The sequence below is a fragment of the Mytilus galloprovincialis genome, chromosome 1 (assembly GCF_965363235.1).
Source record: "Mytilus galloprovincialis chromosome 1, xbMytGall1.hap1.1, whole genome shotgun sequence".
NCBI classification, from domain to species: Eukaryota; Metazoa; Mollusca; class Bivalvia; order Mytilida; family Mytilidae; genus Mytilus; species Mytilus galloprovincialis.
Window position 1 is genome coordinate 27,537,583 of NC_134838.1, and position 16,506 is coordinate 27,554,088.

The 16,506-nt window shown below is 32.0% G+C and overlaps 1 protein-coding gene across 1 annotated transcript in view; it reads left to right on the forward strand.

Moving 5' to 3' along the window:
- The first annotated feature begins 2,047 nt into the window (after positions 1–2,047).
- Positions 2,048–16,506, forward strand: part of LOC143072790 (alpha-L-fucosidase-like) — a 33,093-nt gene continuing 18,634 nt past the window's right edge. Inside the window, exons 1-3 of the mRNA XM_076247890.1 lie at positions 2,048–2,385; positions 10,341–10,447; positions 11,661–11,791. Coding sequence (XP_076104005.1) covers positions 2,048–2,385; positions 10,341–10,447; positions 11,661–11,791 — 576 coding nt within the window. The remainder of the gene's footprint in view (positions 2,386–10,340; positions 10,448–11,660; positions 11,792–16,506) is intronic.

The window sequence follows — 16,506 nt, forward strand, 5'->3', positions numbered from 1 at the left end:
ACACCTGGCCACCGAAAGCTTCATTTTGTCGTGTGGTCTAGAGGGACGGCTACAGTGAAGGCGATTTGGTGTCACGATATCTTAGTAGCATGGGTTCGAATCCCGGCGATTGAAGAACCCAAAATTTGCGAATGCAAATTCAGAGATCTAACATTGTGTTGGGTTGATGTTGTATATACATAATGTACACAGCCATGTATCACAATCAATGCTGGTGATGATGGATAAATCTGTTGTAGAGTTGTCACTGGCTCAGACGTACTTATAAATATAATTATTTTCTGTGACTGTATCTTCCATTAATTTGTAGGATCCTTTACTATAAATAATTTAGCTGATCTGTAAAAATAACATCTCCATGCCTTATATATCATGTACTGTAGTACGACGCTACATTAAAACTGACGTGGAAAGGTAACACCCGGCCACCGAAAGCTTCATTTTTTATGAAGCCCAGGTGGTCGTGTGGTCTAGCGGGACAGCTACAGTGCAGGCGATTTGGTGTCACGATATCTCAGTAGTATGGGTTCGAATCCCGGCGAGGGAAGAACCAAAAATTGGCGAAAGCAAATTTACAGATCTAACATTGTTGGGTTGATGTTTAGACGAGTTGTATATACATAATGTACACAGCGATTTATCACCATCACTGCTGGTGATCCGATGGATAAATATGGTGTCACTGGTTCAGATATATATTGGAGATATGTGGGTCACATCTGGGGAATATGGAAACATGGTTAAGATGAATTCAAAAAAACATTTACGAATTGTCCAATAATTTACATTCGCGAATAAAACGGAAATGCGCTGCTCAACTTAAAGAAATCAAATGTTTTGATGTGTGTGTTGACATAGAAACAGATCTTTGTACACAATCGACAGATAAACATCAGGAACTACATGTTTCGCCAAGCCATTCAAATTCTTACAAAAAATCTATACCTTATGGACTCGGTATTTGCGTTAGGAGAATTTGCTCAACAAAAACAAAACGAATTAAAAACGCACCTGAAAAAACCCACAATAACGCGTCAACTGAAGTTCAATGATAAAAGTAAACATTTTTAATTTAGATGATCTATTACAGTACAAATCAAAGCAACATCAAAGACATGTAAGTGCACAAGAACCACAATTTATTATTGTATAAACAAACTAATGGCTGTGGACCATGCAGGACAAATTGTACATTATGCTCACACATAAATGGTACCACGGTATTTTGTGATAACACCGGACATGAATATGAAATTCAGGGACAAATAAATTAAAAGCCATGAAGGTTATGTAGTCTATGAAATTAAATGTACAAAATACGAGAGAAAAAAGTATATATGTAGGACAAACAGGTGATACACTATATAAACGGATGTTATTGAACTTTACGAAAATTAGAACAAATCAAAACCGACGACTTAATTGCAAACCATTTTATTCAACAATATTCGATGTAAAATTAAAAAGATACCGCCATAGGAAGAGTTTTGGAGAGAAGTTTACAGAAAACAACGATGAAGCTCTTTGACTAAAAAAAAAAACTGTAAAGCCTGATGGACCTAACACAATGCATAAACAATAATGAAAATAATTCTAAAAAAGAGGGGAAAAAAGACATTTGGAAAATGAACGACAAAGTAGTAATTATAGAATTGTGTATCTTAGCGATGTTATTGTTGTTTCAATGTTGTAATTCATTTCAATGAGGAGAAGGTCACATTGGCCGAAACGTATGGAAAATTGTGTTATAATTTTGATAATATAATCAATTATAGACTTAATATAATAGATATTGTACAATTTTTCAATTATTCATTTATATATTAAATGTTAGTTGTAATATCATTTGACATTAACCTGTAATAAAACACCTTGCACTCAGCCTGTAGTGCAACATGTAATCACATCAGCGAGACGATACTTATTATTTCTAAAGCATATCGGTTTATACTTATATTTAAAAATCATCGTATCGTAACTGTGTATTTAGTATCTTGGTATACATGTGAAGTTACATATTTTTATGTCTTTATAAGGTGAATGGAAAATGTCTGCCTACCGAATTTGTGTTTTGTGTTTGTTTTTCTGTGTTAATTCATTAAAATACGAACCAACATGGGATTCTTTAGATACAAGACCACTCCCACTGTGGTTTGATGAAGCTAAACTTGGTATATTCATTCATTGGGGTGTATTTTCTGTACCAGCTTTTATGGGTGCTGGTCTTTGGTGGTCATGGAAAGGTCAGCCATTGCCGGCTATTGTGGATTTCATGCGGAAAAACTACCGTCCAGGTTTTACCTATGCAGAATTTGCAGCTATGTTCACAACAGACTTTTTTGATCCAGAGGAATGGGCTGAAATGTTTCAAGATTCTGGTGCAAGGTAAGAGTACAATTCATATAAAATTTGAAATTTATCTAATAAACTGTAAAGTGAAGATGTTGTGTGAGTCAAGAGTCTCCATCCACTTCGTTCATATAATGTTTGGTGAACAGATTTATCGAACAAAAGAACTCCTGCTTCACGATGTTCTTCGATAAAGTCATAATACACATGCTTTATGTAATGGTCATGATGGTATAACAAAAGCACTGAGTATTTCAAATGCACGATAATATGTAAAACGCGTCTATATAGATTCTAGGTATAAGTTTGGGCGCATTTGTCATGATTTCGGACATCAATAATTTACACAAAATTCATAACAAATGTTATACAAACCAGGTTTTGATAGTTCAGCTTGGTTATCGCTGATATTAGACAAGATATATTCAGGAGGGTCCGTGTAACATTTATCATTTCAAAGTTTTAAAAAGTTTTTGAAATTTTAGATTTTTGGAATTTTGGTAAAAGTTTTAAAATATCAAAATTCAAAATTCCGTAAAAGTTTTGAAATTTATAAATTTTAACCAAATGATTAACATACTTAAATTCTAAATATCGTTTTCAAATTTTTATAGTTTACATATTTGATCAAACGTTAAAAATACTATACCTAACATGCAATTTTGATTATTTCACTTTTTGAAAGTTTGAGTTTTTAAATTTTTATTTTAGATATCAAAATTGGAAAAGGGGCGAAAAGTGGGGTACATCGTAGAGTAAAACAGAAATTTAGAAATTTAATAAGATAATACAACGTGTATTGAACCATTTTATTGCTTAAAGATCAGTAGAAATTTATATACATACTCTACCTAACCATACTATTTGACCTACTATTGGTCAGTTTCTAATGTTACTCCTAAAATGTGGGTGCTGTGAAAACCAGCATGTAAACTGGTCATTATCAGAGCTGTGCATCTTATTTCAAAATGAATTCTCTTCTTTTGAGAAAGATTTATTTTGTCATCCAATTTTTCACCGCTTACAACCAACAGCCTGTGATTTTATTGTATACATTAACTTTTAAGTATCATGAAATTGAAATTGAGAATGGATAAGTATCAGTATGTTTTTTTTTAAATATCAGTATGTTTTCATTTCATCTTGTTTCGTTCCTCTTTTATTTCGTTTCGCAATTTACAGGTATCCCTCTTTTCGCCACTTTTCTATTTTTGATATCTTAATCAAAAATTTAAAAAATCAAACTTTCAAAACGGAAATAATCAAAACTTCACGTTAGGTTTATTATTTTAAAAGTTTGATAAAATTTCTAAACTATCAAATTTAAAAACGATATTTAGAATTTTATTATTTTAATTATTTGGTTTACATTTCAAAAATCTAAAACTGTCAAAACTTTTTAAAACTTTGAATTGATAAGTGTTACACGGACCTAGGAGAAATGATCAAAATGTACGTTAACAAAAGAGATAAGTTATCAATATTTTCAGGGCTGCATCACCTGTTTATAATTTTGTACATTTCTATGCAATACATCCTGGTATTTTTGTCTGTGTGTGTAGTCTAAAAATAACATTAAATATTCCTTAAATGGATTTGTTTTCACACCAACCTATCACAAAGACGAATAAACGAAAAATATTGAAACATATCAAATTCATCTCAAATCAGGATTATCTGTATTACAGAGGTCATATCTTTCCCTGTTATTGAACTAGACTTGAGTTGAGTCTTGCAACAATTTAAACAAATGTAACGTATACAACAACTACAATTTCACTGTGGTACAATGTTCTATACATTTAAAGCTCTGCTGTACCAAAGGGTGATAGATTGCCATGACTTGGTTTTAAACGTCAGTTGTCTGTCAAGTTGACTTTAAAAAATGTTCTCCTTTGAAACTACACGATCAATTAGAACTTTTAAAAAGCATCTTCCGAACATTTAAACGTCCCTACCATGAACTGGTTACCTAAATTACACAAAAAACCATAACATTCCGTTTCATCTCCTCATCTAGTAAGTGTTCTACTACTAATCTATCACTGCTTCTAACTACCTCCCTTACTACTATCAAAGAACTGGTTTATTAACTTTTGTAATAAAGCTTATAAAAATACTGGTATCAATCATTTTTGGAGTGTGAAAAAATCTTTAGAGGTTTTAGATAAAATACATGCTTTTGATGGTCCTTATAAATCTGTTGACAGTTAGATTTTTCTTCTCTGTACACTACACTTCCACACAATCTTATAAAGAAAAAGTTTATGTATTTGATAAATTGGTCTTTAGAAAAATCTCATTGTATTTGTATTTGCTGTAACTCGTTTAAAGCCTTTTCTGTAACGAAAAAGGGAAGTATGATAGATACACTTACTGGAAATATGAGGATATGATTGAAGCTTTAAAGTTTCTGCTAGATAACATGTATGTACGTTTCGACGATAAAGTGTATCGCTTTAATAGCAGATTTATTTCTATATTGCTATGAATCTCAGTTAATGACCAAACTCAGTAAAGACCCATCATTATTGTATTTAGTTGATACGTTCAACAATACCTACCGTTATCTGGATGATATTTTTTCGTTAAATAATCCAGAGTTCTCTAAATATACTTTCGAAATTTACACAAAAGAACTTACTTTAACTAAATCTATCATAAAAAGTAACAGTTGCCCTTTTCTAGATTTAGACATTTTAATTTCTAACTGGAAACTACAGACTAAAATTTACGACAAAAGAGACGATTTTTCATTTCCTATTGTTAATTTTCCATTTTTTGGACGGCGATGTGCCTTTGGCTCCATCATACTGTGTTTATATATCCCAACTCGTTCAGTCACTACAAAAGTTTAAAAGTCTGAAAAGACCAGTTTTTGTCTTGATTTGCATGAACTTTTACTCGACATTCTCCAAAAGTATGACTTGTGTCTTAATTTTTCTTGACAAATTCTCATTTATATCAAATTTGTATGAAAATTACTTGACATATTCTTGACATTCTGAATATGGTCTTAAACTTTCTTGACAAATTCTTGACATTTAAATACTGTCTTGAAATTTCTCAACATGTTCTCGAAATTCTGATTTTATCTCAGTATGGCTTGACATATTCTGAACATTTTGAATTGTGTCTTAAATTTACTTGACAGTTCTGAATTAAATCTAATGTTTAAAATAATTTAAATTTGGATGTGTTGATATAAAACAATTTAAAATTGAGTTTTTAAATAATTACAAATTTTGATTCCTAAATCTTATAAATTAATTGATTAAAACCAATCATACTGTAGACATATTTCATTCTACATTCATAATTATTATATTAAATGTTTATATGATTAAAAATTATCGTACCAAAATGTGGTCTATATATTAATAGCAAATTATGATAATATACAAATCATTCATTTAACAGAAGAAAAATTGTGTAATGTCATCTGTTGGAATATATATTAAGTATTACACATGGGCAAGGATGTTCCCCATAAAATTAAGGTATTCCACACACCCAGAGTACACGCAACTGTCAAATAGAAATTACAGCTTTACCTGGAATAAGCCATACAACTTATCAATTGACCGACCATGCCACTACAATTTAAAAAAAGTTTGTTCACAGACGAAAATGAAAATCATCATTTTGATGAAAAAAATGAATTGAAAATTGAATATTTCCCAAAGATTAAAAGAAAAGTATTATCTACCCCAGGAATAATAAAAAAAATGTATTTATAATGGGTCCATTTTCTATAAAAATCATTGGTCTTATGAAATGGATCCCAAACAGACCTGTATAATATAGACCTTCACGAAAGCCCCCCCCCCCTCTTATTTCAGCCACACAAACCCAAAAGATGAATTTTGGGGTCCAAAAGAGACGCAAGGTCACATTTTAAAACTGCCTTATAGACACCTATTTTAGTAAAGCAAATTTGACTAGCAGTTTTGTGAATGGCAAAAATCTAAATGCTGTTTGTCAGCAAGTTCAACTTATATTCCAAGTGAAAACAATTAATTAAACGTTTAATAAAAATTAATCAAAATCAAACTACATGGGGGATTATTCAGGGTATTCCAACTAAGTTGCACCAAAAGGGTATCTTACTACACAAAATTAATCCTTGATTCTTTAAAGTTTAGTTTAGCCATAATAAGTATATAAAGCAAAAGAATGTCACAAACAGTGCAGAATAAGTCTTTTCACATTTTTAGGCGAAATTTATATAACTAATTATACTGTTGAGATAGTGTCAAGACATATTTAAGACTGTCAAGAATGTGTCTAGACATATTCAGACATTATTTAGAATGTCAAGAATATGTCAAGACATATTCAGACATTATAAAGAATGTCAAGAATGTGTCAAGACAGATCGAGACATTATGAAGAATGTCAAGAATATGTCAAGACAGATCGAGACAAATTTAAGACAGTCAAGAATTGGTCGAGACTAATCCAGACTCTTATCAGATGATACAGGAAGTGTCGAGAAATTTTAAGACAATGTTCATACTGTCAAGACACTCGTCAAGAAAAATCAAGAACCTTATGCGACAAATTCATACAATGTCAAGATGTTTTTAAAATTATTTAGACAAATCAAGAATGTCGAGTAAAAATTCATGCAAATTCAGACAAAAACTGGTCTTTTCAGACTTTTTGACTTTTGTAGTGAGTATGGCCGTGGGTGTTCTGATGTCATAGATTTTAACGAACGTAATCGATGAATCACTGGGAAATTATTATATCAAGGATTTCGATACTATAAATTACTTGAAACTTTTACTAAATTTTCATAGATACAAAGATTTGATTAGTAAATTTGGCTGTACCTTATTAAACTTATTAAAAATGGTATTTCACATCCTAAATTTTATGGTTGTATTGTACTTAAAGCGAGGAAATCACTATGTGATCCGTGTAAACTCATCGAACCTTTAAACAAACTTATAAGTAATGGTTATCGTACCAATATTGTAATTAGATCTCTGAATATAATTTACATTGTCACTTATATCGATTTGTCATAAGCAAATTAAAACGTAACTAAATTGTATCTTCTATTGAGGCGGGATGTATAGAGATGCATTTTTGGCATTACACAATCCATGTCTTCTCTGACTGTTCATGACGTTAAAATACTAAATCCTTGGGATGTGTGTGTTTTAGTTGATTTTAGTCTCTGATGCATGATTTGTTATTAATAATTTTTTGTTTTGGCTTTTAACTAGCTGTCAGTAACTGCGAGTACTCTCAAATTGTACTTTCTTGTTAATTCGACCTGTTGGTACTATTTGTAATACTTTTTTGTTATCTTATATTTATATGGTTTTGTCTATATATATACCAGCTTTGATTATTTGGAATATCTACTAATTTCCACTTCTTCATACTACATTTGTATGAACATCAATATTATTCTCCTTAAATCTGTACAGGGAAGTTTTAGCTAGCTCTAATTTTATAGTTTTATTGTTGATATTCACTCCTTATGTATCTAGTGTTAAATTATGTATTTATATGACAGACCTTTCATGGTATACCTAATTATTTGAAGATTTTATAGACAGAGGTAGTATACCTAAAACGACAAAGTTATTTTTCAGTTACCTGTATATATTATGAAAACCGTTTTTTTCTTTCAAAAGTGATTATTTTCTAAGGGTTAACTATTTCGCGGTGGTGACTTGCCATGGCTTTGTTTGGACTTGTTTGTTTGCTTTTTGGCCTTGAATGTTTGTCCGTGATATTGTATTAACTATGTATTTACATTCAGGTATCGCAGATCAAATTTATTCGTTCATAGTGTGTTAATTTACGTTTTTTTGATTGGGTTAGGCCTTCCAATTGGTGTTTTATTGTGTAATTTCTATATTGTGATTTTATACTATTGTTTCAGAAAAAGAGAGAAGGTTTGGTACCATTTAAACGTTTAATCCCGCTGAAAATGTTTGCACCTGTCCTAAATCAGGAATCTAATTAACAGTAGTTGTCGTTTGTGTATGTAATTTATACGTGTTTCTCGTTTCTCGTTTTTTATATAGATTAGACATGGTTTTCCAGTTTGAATGGTTTTACTCTTACTAGTAATTTTGGTGCCCTTTATAGCTTGTTGTTCGGTGTAACCCAAGGCTCCGTGTTGAAGGCCGTACATTGACCTATAATGGTTCACTTTTATAAATTGTTATTTGGATGGAGAGTTGTCTCATTGGCTCTCACACCACATCTTCCTTTATCTTACCTCCTATACATTTCCAGGAATATGATTGGTTAAAAGCGTCCGCGTGCAAACCGTGTATATTTGATATTAGGTTAGTAGGGAGGCAGGGCTTATCTCATACACGGTTAGTAGTGGAGTTACGTCCCTTTATATTCCATATTAGGTAAGAAGGGGGCGGGGCTTATTTCATACACGGTTAGTAATGGTGTTATGTCCCTTTATAAAAACAAAACGGTACTGAGAAAAAAACTTAAAAGTTCCAACAGACGACGAAATTGATGATTAAGATTGAAATAAATTCATAAAACACATTGAAACCTTAGAAGTCGTTATTGTTTGCATCTGTTTTTGTAGGATCAATGAAAGTATTTTCTTAATGCTAACAGTATTGAAGACTTGCTCATTTTGAGAATCACTAGTCTTAATTTCACATGTTAAGATAGTCGGTAACATAAATTCGTTACATAGTGTGCTAGTGACGTAATACGGTATATATGGGGTCAGTAAATTCCATATGGGGATTCGAGCTTCGCTCTTACCCCATATGGAATTTACTGACCCCATATATACCGTATTAGGTCACTAGCACACTATGTAACTAATAATATCTATGTACTGGAAATCTAAAGTAAAATATGTTTTTGGAATGTCAGGATCTACGTATCATATATGTCTTTAATTATGTTGGAGTAGGTTATAATTTTGCTAATTTGAAAAGAAAAGTACTATAATACTGTTGGGTATCATTTAGTATAACAAAACAAATGTATACTTACAAAAATATAAAACATAATTATACTTGTTCGAGTCCATGGTATTTGGATCTCCAATATGGATAATTTTAATCAAGAGGATATTTTGATTGCTCTGACGTATTATAGAAGTATCTTTTTGGAATCGAGTGAACACACTATAAACATATATCGGGATAACTTACGCAGATTATTAACATTCACGTGTCGTAGCAAGGGTGTTACAAAAAAGATACTATACTAGTGTCTCTCAGCGAACAATTGTAAATAAAACGTCGATGCTGGACGTCGATGACTTCATTACAAATTGCACCTTTTTTTCAAAGTTCTATTTTATTCTGAAAGTGATTATCCCTTTTATAACATGTGTAAAAACAAAACCCATATCTTCGAAATGATATGCCAGACAAATAAGTTAAAGCATAATGAATCAACAGACGTCCTTCAAGACGTTTTGTTTTTGAATTATGTTTGTAAACCGTGTTTGTTTTGGAAATTGTTGCAAATTACTGGTAAATTGAGATGCAGTATGACGTTACAGTGCACCACAAATCACCCTGTCTGGATGATATTTTAGTGTTTTCAATCCTTTGTGTTCTTTGGTGCGCTTTGGTATAATAATGTTCGTATGTTCATAGTTCATAGACTTTTTGCCATGTCATTGTCAGTTTGTGTTTTATTTATGTGTTTGAATATACCTGATATATTTCGCCTCCGTTTTGACAGATTCTGATTATGAAATTTAAGCTATTAAGTTTCAGGTAATCATATAATAACAAAATATGGAGGTCATGAAATATATCAGAATATAAATATCTCTAACTTTTACTCTGTCAATGCTTTGTAGATTTGAGGTGAATTTTTGTTACTTTCCATTTAGACAATTAATTGTTTGAATACATCACAAACTTTTTTCAAAAACGTTTCTAAGTAGTTGGACTTAAAGCCTTAAAACTCCACTGTGCATTATACAGTCTTAGTAGATTTAAATGGGTCGTTTCATCTTATTACAGATATGTTGTACTAGTAAGTAAACATCATGAAGGTTACACCAACTGGCCATCAAAGTATTCATTCAACTGGAATTCGAAAGATACTGGTCCTAATAGAGATCTTGTTGGTAAGTTTTGTGATGCACTACCAATTAAACAATCAAAGTAAATGATTGAAATGTTTAAGCCTAGACCAGAACGCCATGTTGACAACTCGTAAACTTATAGTTCTAACTGGAATATAAAGTTCTTGATTCCTGTACAAAAAAAAACGATATATAAATGCTGACCATAAGGAAACAAACATTACATGCCTCCTCGAAATAATGTTGTGAAAGTATTTAACAAACATTTATCCATCATTGTTTAGATATTACACGAATTTGAAATAAAAACTTGAATAAGTTGAATAATGCATGGACAAAAATCACGAAATTATAATTTTGAAATTTATTTGGTGAAATTTTCAAAACTTGAGAAAAAAAAAAATTGAATTTGGATGTTTAAAAACTTTCATAAGAATCCAAAAACTTATAAGATGAAAACTTTTTTAAAATTTTGAATGATAAGTACATGTATAACACAGACCCAGATAACCGCATCATCGATTTATAGGGCTGTATTTGCGTCATTTGGAAGTATTTTCTTTGTTACACCAGCATTGCAGAAGATGACTTGACAAGGCCGTGTCAAACCAACCAACGTAAATTCAAATATTATGACGTCACTAATATGTTCAGGTCAAAGTTATAAAGGCTGGGTCAACGTATATGCCTTCACAAAGCCGTAATATGCATGTTGATCAAGTGCCGTGAAGAGTGTTTTATAGTAAGCAGACAGTGGGAACCGATAAATTCGAATATTGACTCAATGTTACATTATTTACTTTTGTTATAGTTCGTCAACGATTTGGAAATGATTTGTTTTTCGTTTGTTCATTAAGTTGAGAAAAGTTCAACGGAGTCTGGGTCAACGTATATGCCTTCACAAAGCCGTAATATGCATATTGATCAAGTGCCGTGAAGAGTGTTTTATAGTAAACAGACAGTGGGAACCGATAAATTCGAATATTGACTCAATGTTACATTATTTACTTTTGTTATAGTTCGTCAACGATTTGGAAATGTATTGTATTTCGTTTGTTCATTAAGTTGAGAAAAGTTCAACGGATATTTTGTGTTCAAATATCAATATATTATTCCTTTCACAATAAATTGTGCGAAGTTCGATAATGATGCATTTTACTTCTACTATTCACGAGTAATGGAAGTAAGATATAGGCTTGTGCAATAGAAAGAAGGTATACAATGTAGATATTACAATTTCGAGATTTGTTTACAGGTGAGTTAGCGGCTGCAATCAGGGCGAAAACACAGATGAAGTTTGGACTATATCACTCACTGTTTGAATGGTTCAACCCAGTATATTTGGATGACAAATATTCAAAATTTAAGAAACGCAACTTTGTCAAGGTATTATATTTAAAAGCTGATTATGAACATTCTTTTTTCCCCACCGAAAAAATATTCCAATGTGAGACTTATGCTTGTTGTTTCCGGTAGAGGCGTCAAAATTTTGCAAACCGTTTGCAAACATAGAGTTAACGAGATGCATATATGGTAATGCAAAACTTTTTGGTAAACATTAGTTCAGCATTGTCGCATCTCATTTCGAGAGACATTATTTAGGCTGTCTTCTCAATTATGATCTGTTGAATTTAAAACTTTTGCTTATTTTAATGGTTGTAGTTGAAATTATTGAATTTTTTTAAGAGGAAACTCTAAAATTCAATCAATTATAATTTGTTCACCCAAACATCATTACTATAGTACATACCAATGATAATAGTGTAACAGTGACCTTGAGTCATGGGTAATTTACCTTGAAATGCATCCTTGAAATAATCAGTTTGTAGTAAACATAGTTTAAAGTGGAAATCATTATTTTTTGTCCTTTGTCAAGCAAGCAATAACCTATCAATCATTGTTGTCATAATCTATTGACTTTGAATGTACTACATAATTTAAAACATGTTACATATGGTAAGCCAACATGTTCAAAATTCTTAATTCGTAAATTGTCAATTTGTAGCTTGTATCTTTGTAATTTAAACATTCTTAAATTATAAATTATCAATTTGTTACTTCTAACTATGTGCTTTATAATTGTGATAATGGTTAATTGTCGATTTATATATTGATGTTTGGTAACTTGTAAAATGTTGATTCATAAAATGTCGACATATTGAATGTCATCGTTGTATTATGTTCACGATCGAAATTACAAAGATACACGTTACAAATTTACTATTTACGAGTTGATAATTTTGACCCCGTTGGCTTTCCATAGTTACATTTTTACTGTGCTGAAATTACTTATATTTAGTATTTACTGTGCTGAAATTACTTATAATTAGTACTCATTTCTGACAAAATGTCTGGATAAAGGAACCAGGTAGGGCAATTTCATATCAATTCAATGATAACGTCAAAGAAATAGAACATTTGTCAAGTCCAGTCTGCAGTGATGTGAATGTATCTAACGTATTTAATACTACGCTATGATTACCATCGGCACAAATTATCAGAGTCCTCAAATTCTAGATCGTAATCCTAGAGCATCGATGACCTCCTTTAACATCTTCATCATCCGATTGACTACATTTAATGATATCACAGCTTCATCATCAGATTGGTAACATTAATAAAAATCACCAGTTCAGTAGTCAGCACTTAGGTGTTGACATGAATATGACACCCCTTTTAATCTAGGTTCACACTGCCGATTAGATCAACTCGATGATCCCGATTGTACAAATTTCCACGACCAAGCTCAACCAAATTCTTGATCGGGCCTGTTTACGACTTCTACCCGACCGCCATCCGACTGTAACCGACCTTAACTCGACCTTTCACGACTCCTTAATGACTCCATCCCGACAACAAAATGAATACTTATTCGATAATTCTGATTAATAGTCGATCTTTACACGATCTTTACTCGACTAGCTAGACAAAATCAACTATTCACGATCTTAGCCTGATCTCCAACAGGCTAGATCGACCTGATCGTATATGGGTCGTTGGGATAATCGGGAATTGGTCGGGTATGCACATTTTTAGTATAAAAACGTCCCAATTTTTTATTCTCTGCCGCTTCGTAGTGGGCATTAAGTGTTACCCTTGTCCGTCCGTACGCACGTACGTCCCAACATGACCCCTTATAATGTTATATATGCTAGCTGGGGCATTATTGGTGTCCCACGGACACATTCTCCGTTTATTTGGTTATATTTAGTAGAAGGTCCGAGTAAAATCACACATTTAACACATCTACATAGTAATAAAGCACTTGGATTTGTGGGAAAGGTGGTAATAGGTCAGAGAGACAGGTTAATAGCTGTGATGGAGCTTGAAGAGTCCATAGAAGACGAAAAAGATGGTGTAGAAATCAATAGGAGCCGAGAAATCTAGGTGAGGCAGTGGCTGACACGACGACCCCAGTGTGGGCATTTTGTGATACTTTTCTCAAATAGTTTACAACTTGACATATATCTTTCAAGAGATCAAGAGTGCATTTCATTCTAACCAAAGTTTGGTAAACGTTGTGTGCCGTTTGTTATAGTTTGTTAAATGTAACAGATGTAGAAACAAATGCATCGTTTGGTTAGAGAGGATTGACATTTTGAGTAATTATAGACAATGTTTTGAGTTAGGACAAGCAAGATCACGTTTAGAAAATTGATTTAATGTTAAAGTTAGAAAGAAATGCATCGTTTGAACTTATAAACGATGAACAACAAATTGTAGACGTATTTGCAGCGAGTGTATAGTTGGTCAAAGTTTATGCAAACTTGCAAAAGTATGTTAGAAACAAATGATCAAAACGTGTGCTCGCTGAACAGTTTGTATCGTTACTGTAAGAAAGAATTCGCACTCAAAAAATAATATTTGTCTTTCGTCTCATTTTTGTGTGAAATTACGTCAAAAAGTTCGAATTGAAAACAAATTGACTGTAAGGTGATTTATAGTTGTTATTGATAATTTCTGTGTCATTTTTGTGTTCTGTGAAGAGCTGTCATTGGCAATTGTGCCACTTCTTTTTTTATGCTTCAAACATTTCTAGACAAACGGAAAATACGGACAGACAAAACAGAAAATAGCCCTTAAAACAGGTAAAATATAATTTTGATGTTCTCATAAACCAACTTTGAAAGATAACTTATTCATCAGCAGTTTAATACAATTATTGCACAATTACTTTAATATTAGAAAAATTCGCCGGTGCCAAAATTGCAGGATTTTCTTCCCTTCCGGAACATCTGAGATCATCCCAGGTTTTGTTTGGTTACGTGTTGCTAAGTTTTTAGTTTTCTATGTTATGTGGACTGCTGTTTGTCTTCTCGTCGGTTAACGTTTTTCGCTATGGCTGTGTCGGTTTGTTTTTGACCTCTGAGTTTGATTGTTTTTTTGGTGATTTTTGTGTCTCTTTTAAAAAGTAACTTTCCTTTCAAAAGTAAAGACACGTACTATGCATGGAGGGATTTTTGTACAGTTAAAAATAACGTTGCCAATATATTTTTGTGGAAGCAAAGTTATGAGGGTTAATCAGATCTGCACACACTTTTAGAGAATCGTGTAACAGTCATGTGTTCTTGTGTATGGCCGAGTAGAGAACGAAGAGTGGTCGAATGTGGTCGCAAAAGGATCGGGTAATCTTTTAAATGAATGCAATATTTGTGTTATGCAATCATTATGCAATCAATTGTTATACAATTAGTGGCAAAATCTTGGTCAGTTCATTTGAACGAATTAAGCTCTTTCATCTCTATAACTATACATAAATTTAAACGAAATCTTGATCAACATAGCAGGAGCTACAAAAGGGTGTCTCAAATTATCGCTATGGTATTCCATTCTCTCATAAATCTCATATTAGTTTAAACATCCTTACCACATAAACATAGATGATAATTGATTAGGTGTAAAATTTGATTTATACATTCTGAGACACTCTTTTGTAGCTTATGGCTCTAGGAACAGCATTTAATAAAGTCAATCCTATCGGGCTATCCATGAAGACGCTAATTTCAATTGAAAGTAGAAATTTCTTGTAAAATATGTAGACACAGTTAACATTATAATTAATTACATAATTATTGTATAATACTAACATTGTATTAATTTGAAAGAGTAATCTGTTAGCTATCCATAAATACCAATTTTATTAATTTTCAAGCATTATAAAAAAAAAGTTACAGCATTTTAAAACTGGGAATTGGAGGTACGAAATGTTTGTATTGTGCTACCTTAAATGCACCAGACTTTGAATTCAGTATAGAAATAAACCTGAGTGTCATGTCGGGAGCCTTCTATAGCCGACTTTATGATGAGTTTTTTATTATTGTTAAATTTTAAATAGAGTCTATATAATGAGCATTTAAACGACATATATTTTACAAGTGTAAACATACCTCATGTACAGGCAATTAAACCATGTTTATAGATAAGCACGAATTTCATGCGAAACCAGTGTATACTGTAAGAGCAGAAATTTTCGTTGGGAATTTAAATTAAGTCTAAATCAAAAATACGTAAATTCAAATTCATATTAACATTATATGAATGGTGAACATAATTATAAAATGTATACAATGATAAAAAAAAGGTTAATTGATTAGCCAAAAATATTTATTGTTTTTTCTTTCAGTAACCTTAAACTTTTGTTAGTACAGAGCTTAATCAAAATCAAAAAACATCAATCACTGTCATTTAACATTCTAATGCGTCTGTAATGCCCGCAAGCCGAATTCCATTAATGACACAATCAGTGTCTTTTGATAAGAGCCAGTTAGCGTGTGCCTATTTGTTTGCACTTATCCGGAGATCGACAGTTACTTTTTCAACAGGTACACCTTTTTTCAAGTTAAGTAGACACTTGATCTGAAAACCAATTGATAAATTTCTGCTTGAAAATGTACTTTAATTTCCAGTTAACGGTACGGTCAGACGGTTGAAGTTCTTAAGTTGTACTAGGGGGTACAAACACCGTATAAATACGATTTTTATGAAACAGTGTTCTTGTCTTGATGTGCGTTAAAGACATAAAATATGGCTAGTGCATGTGCCTTGCTTCTACCGGAACGTTTAATTTCTTTACGAACTTTGTCAAGGGATGGTATCAATAC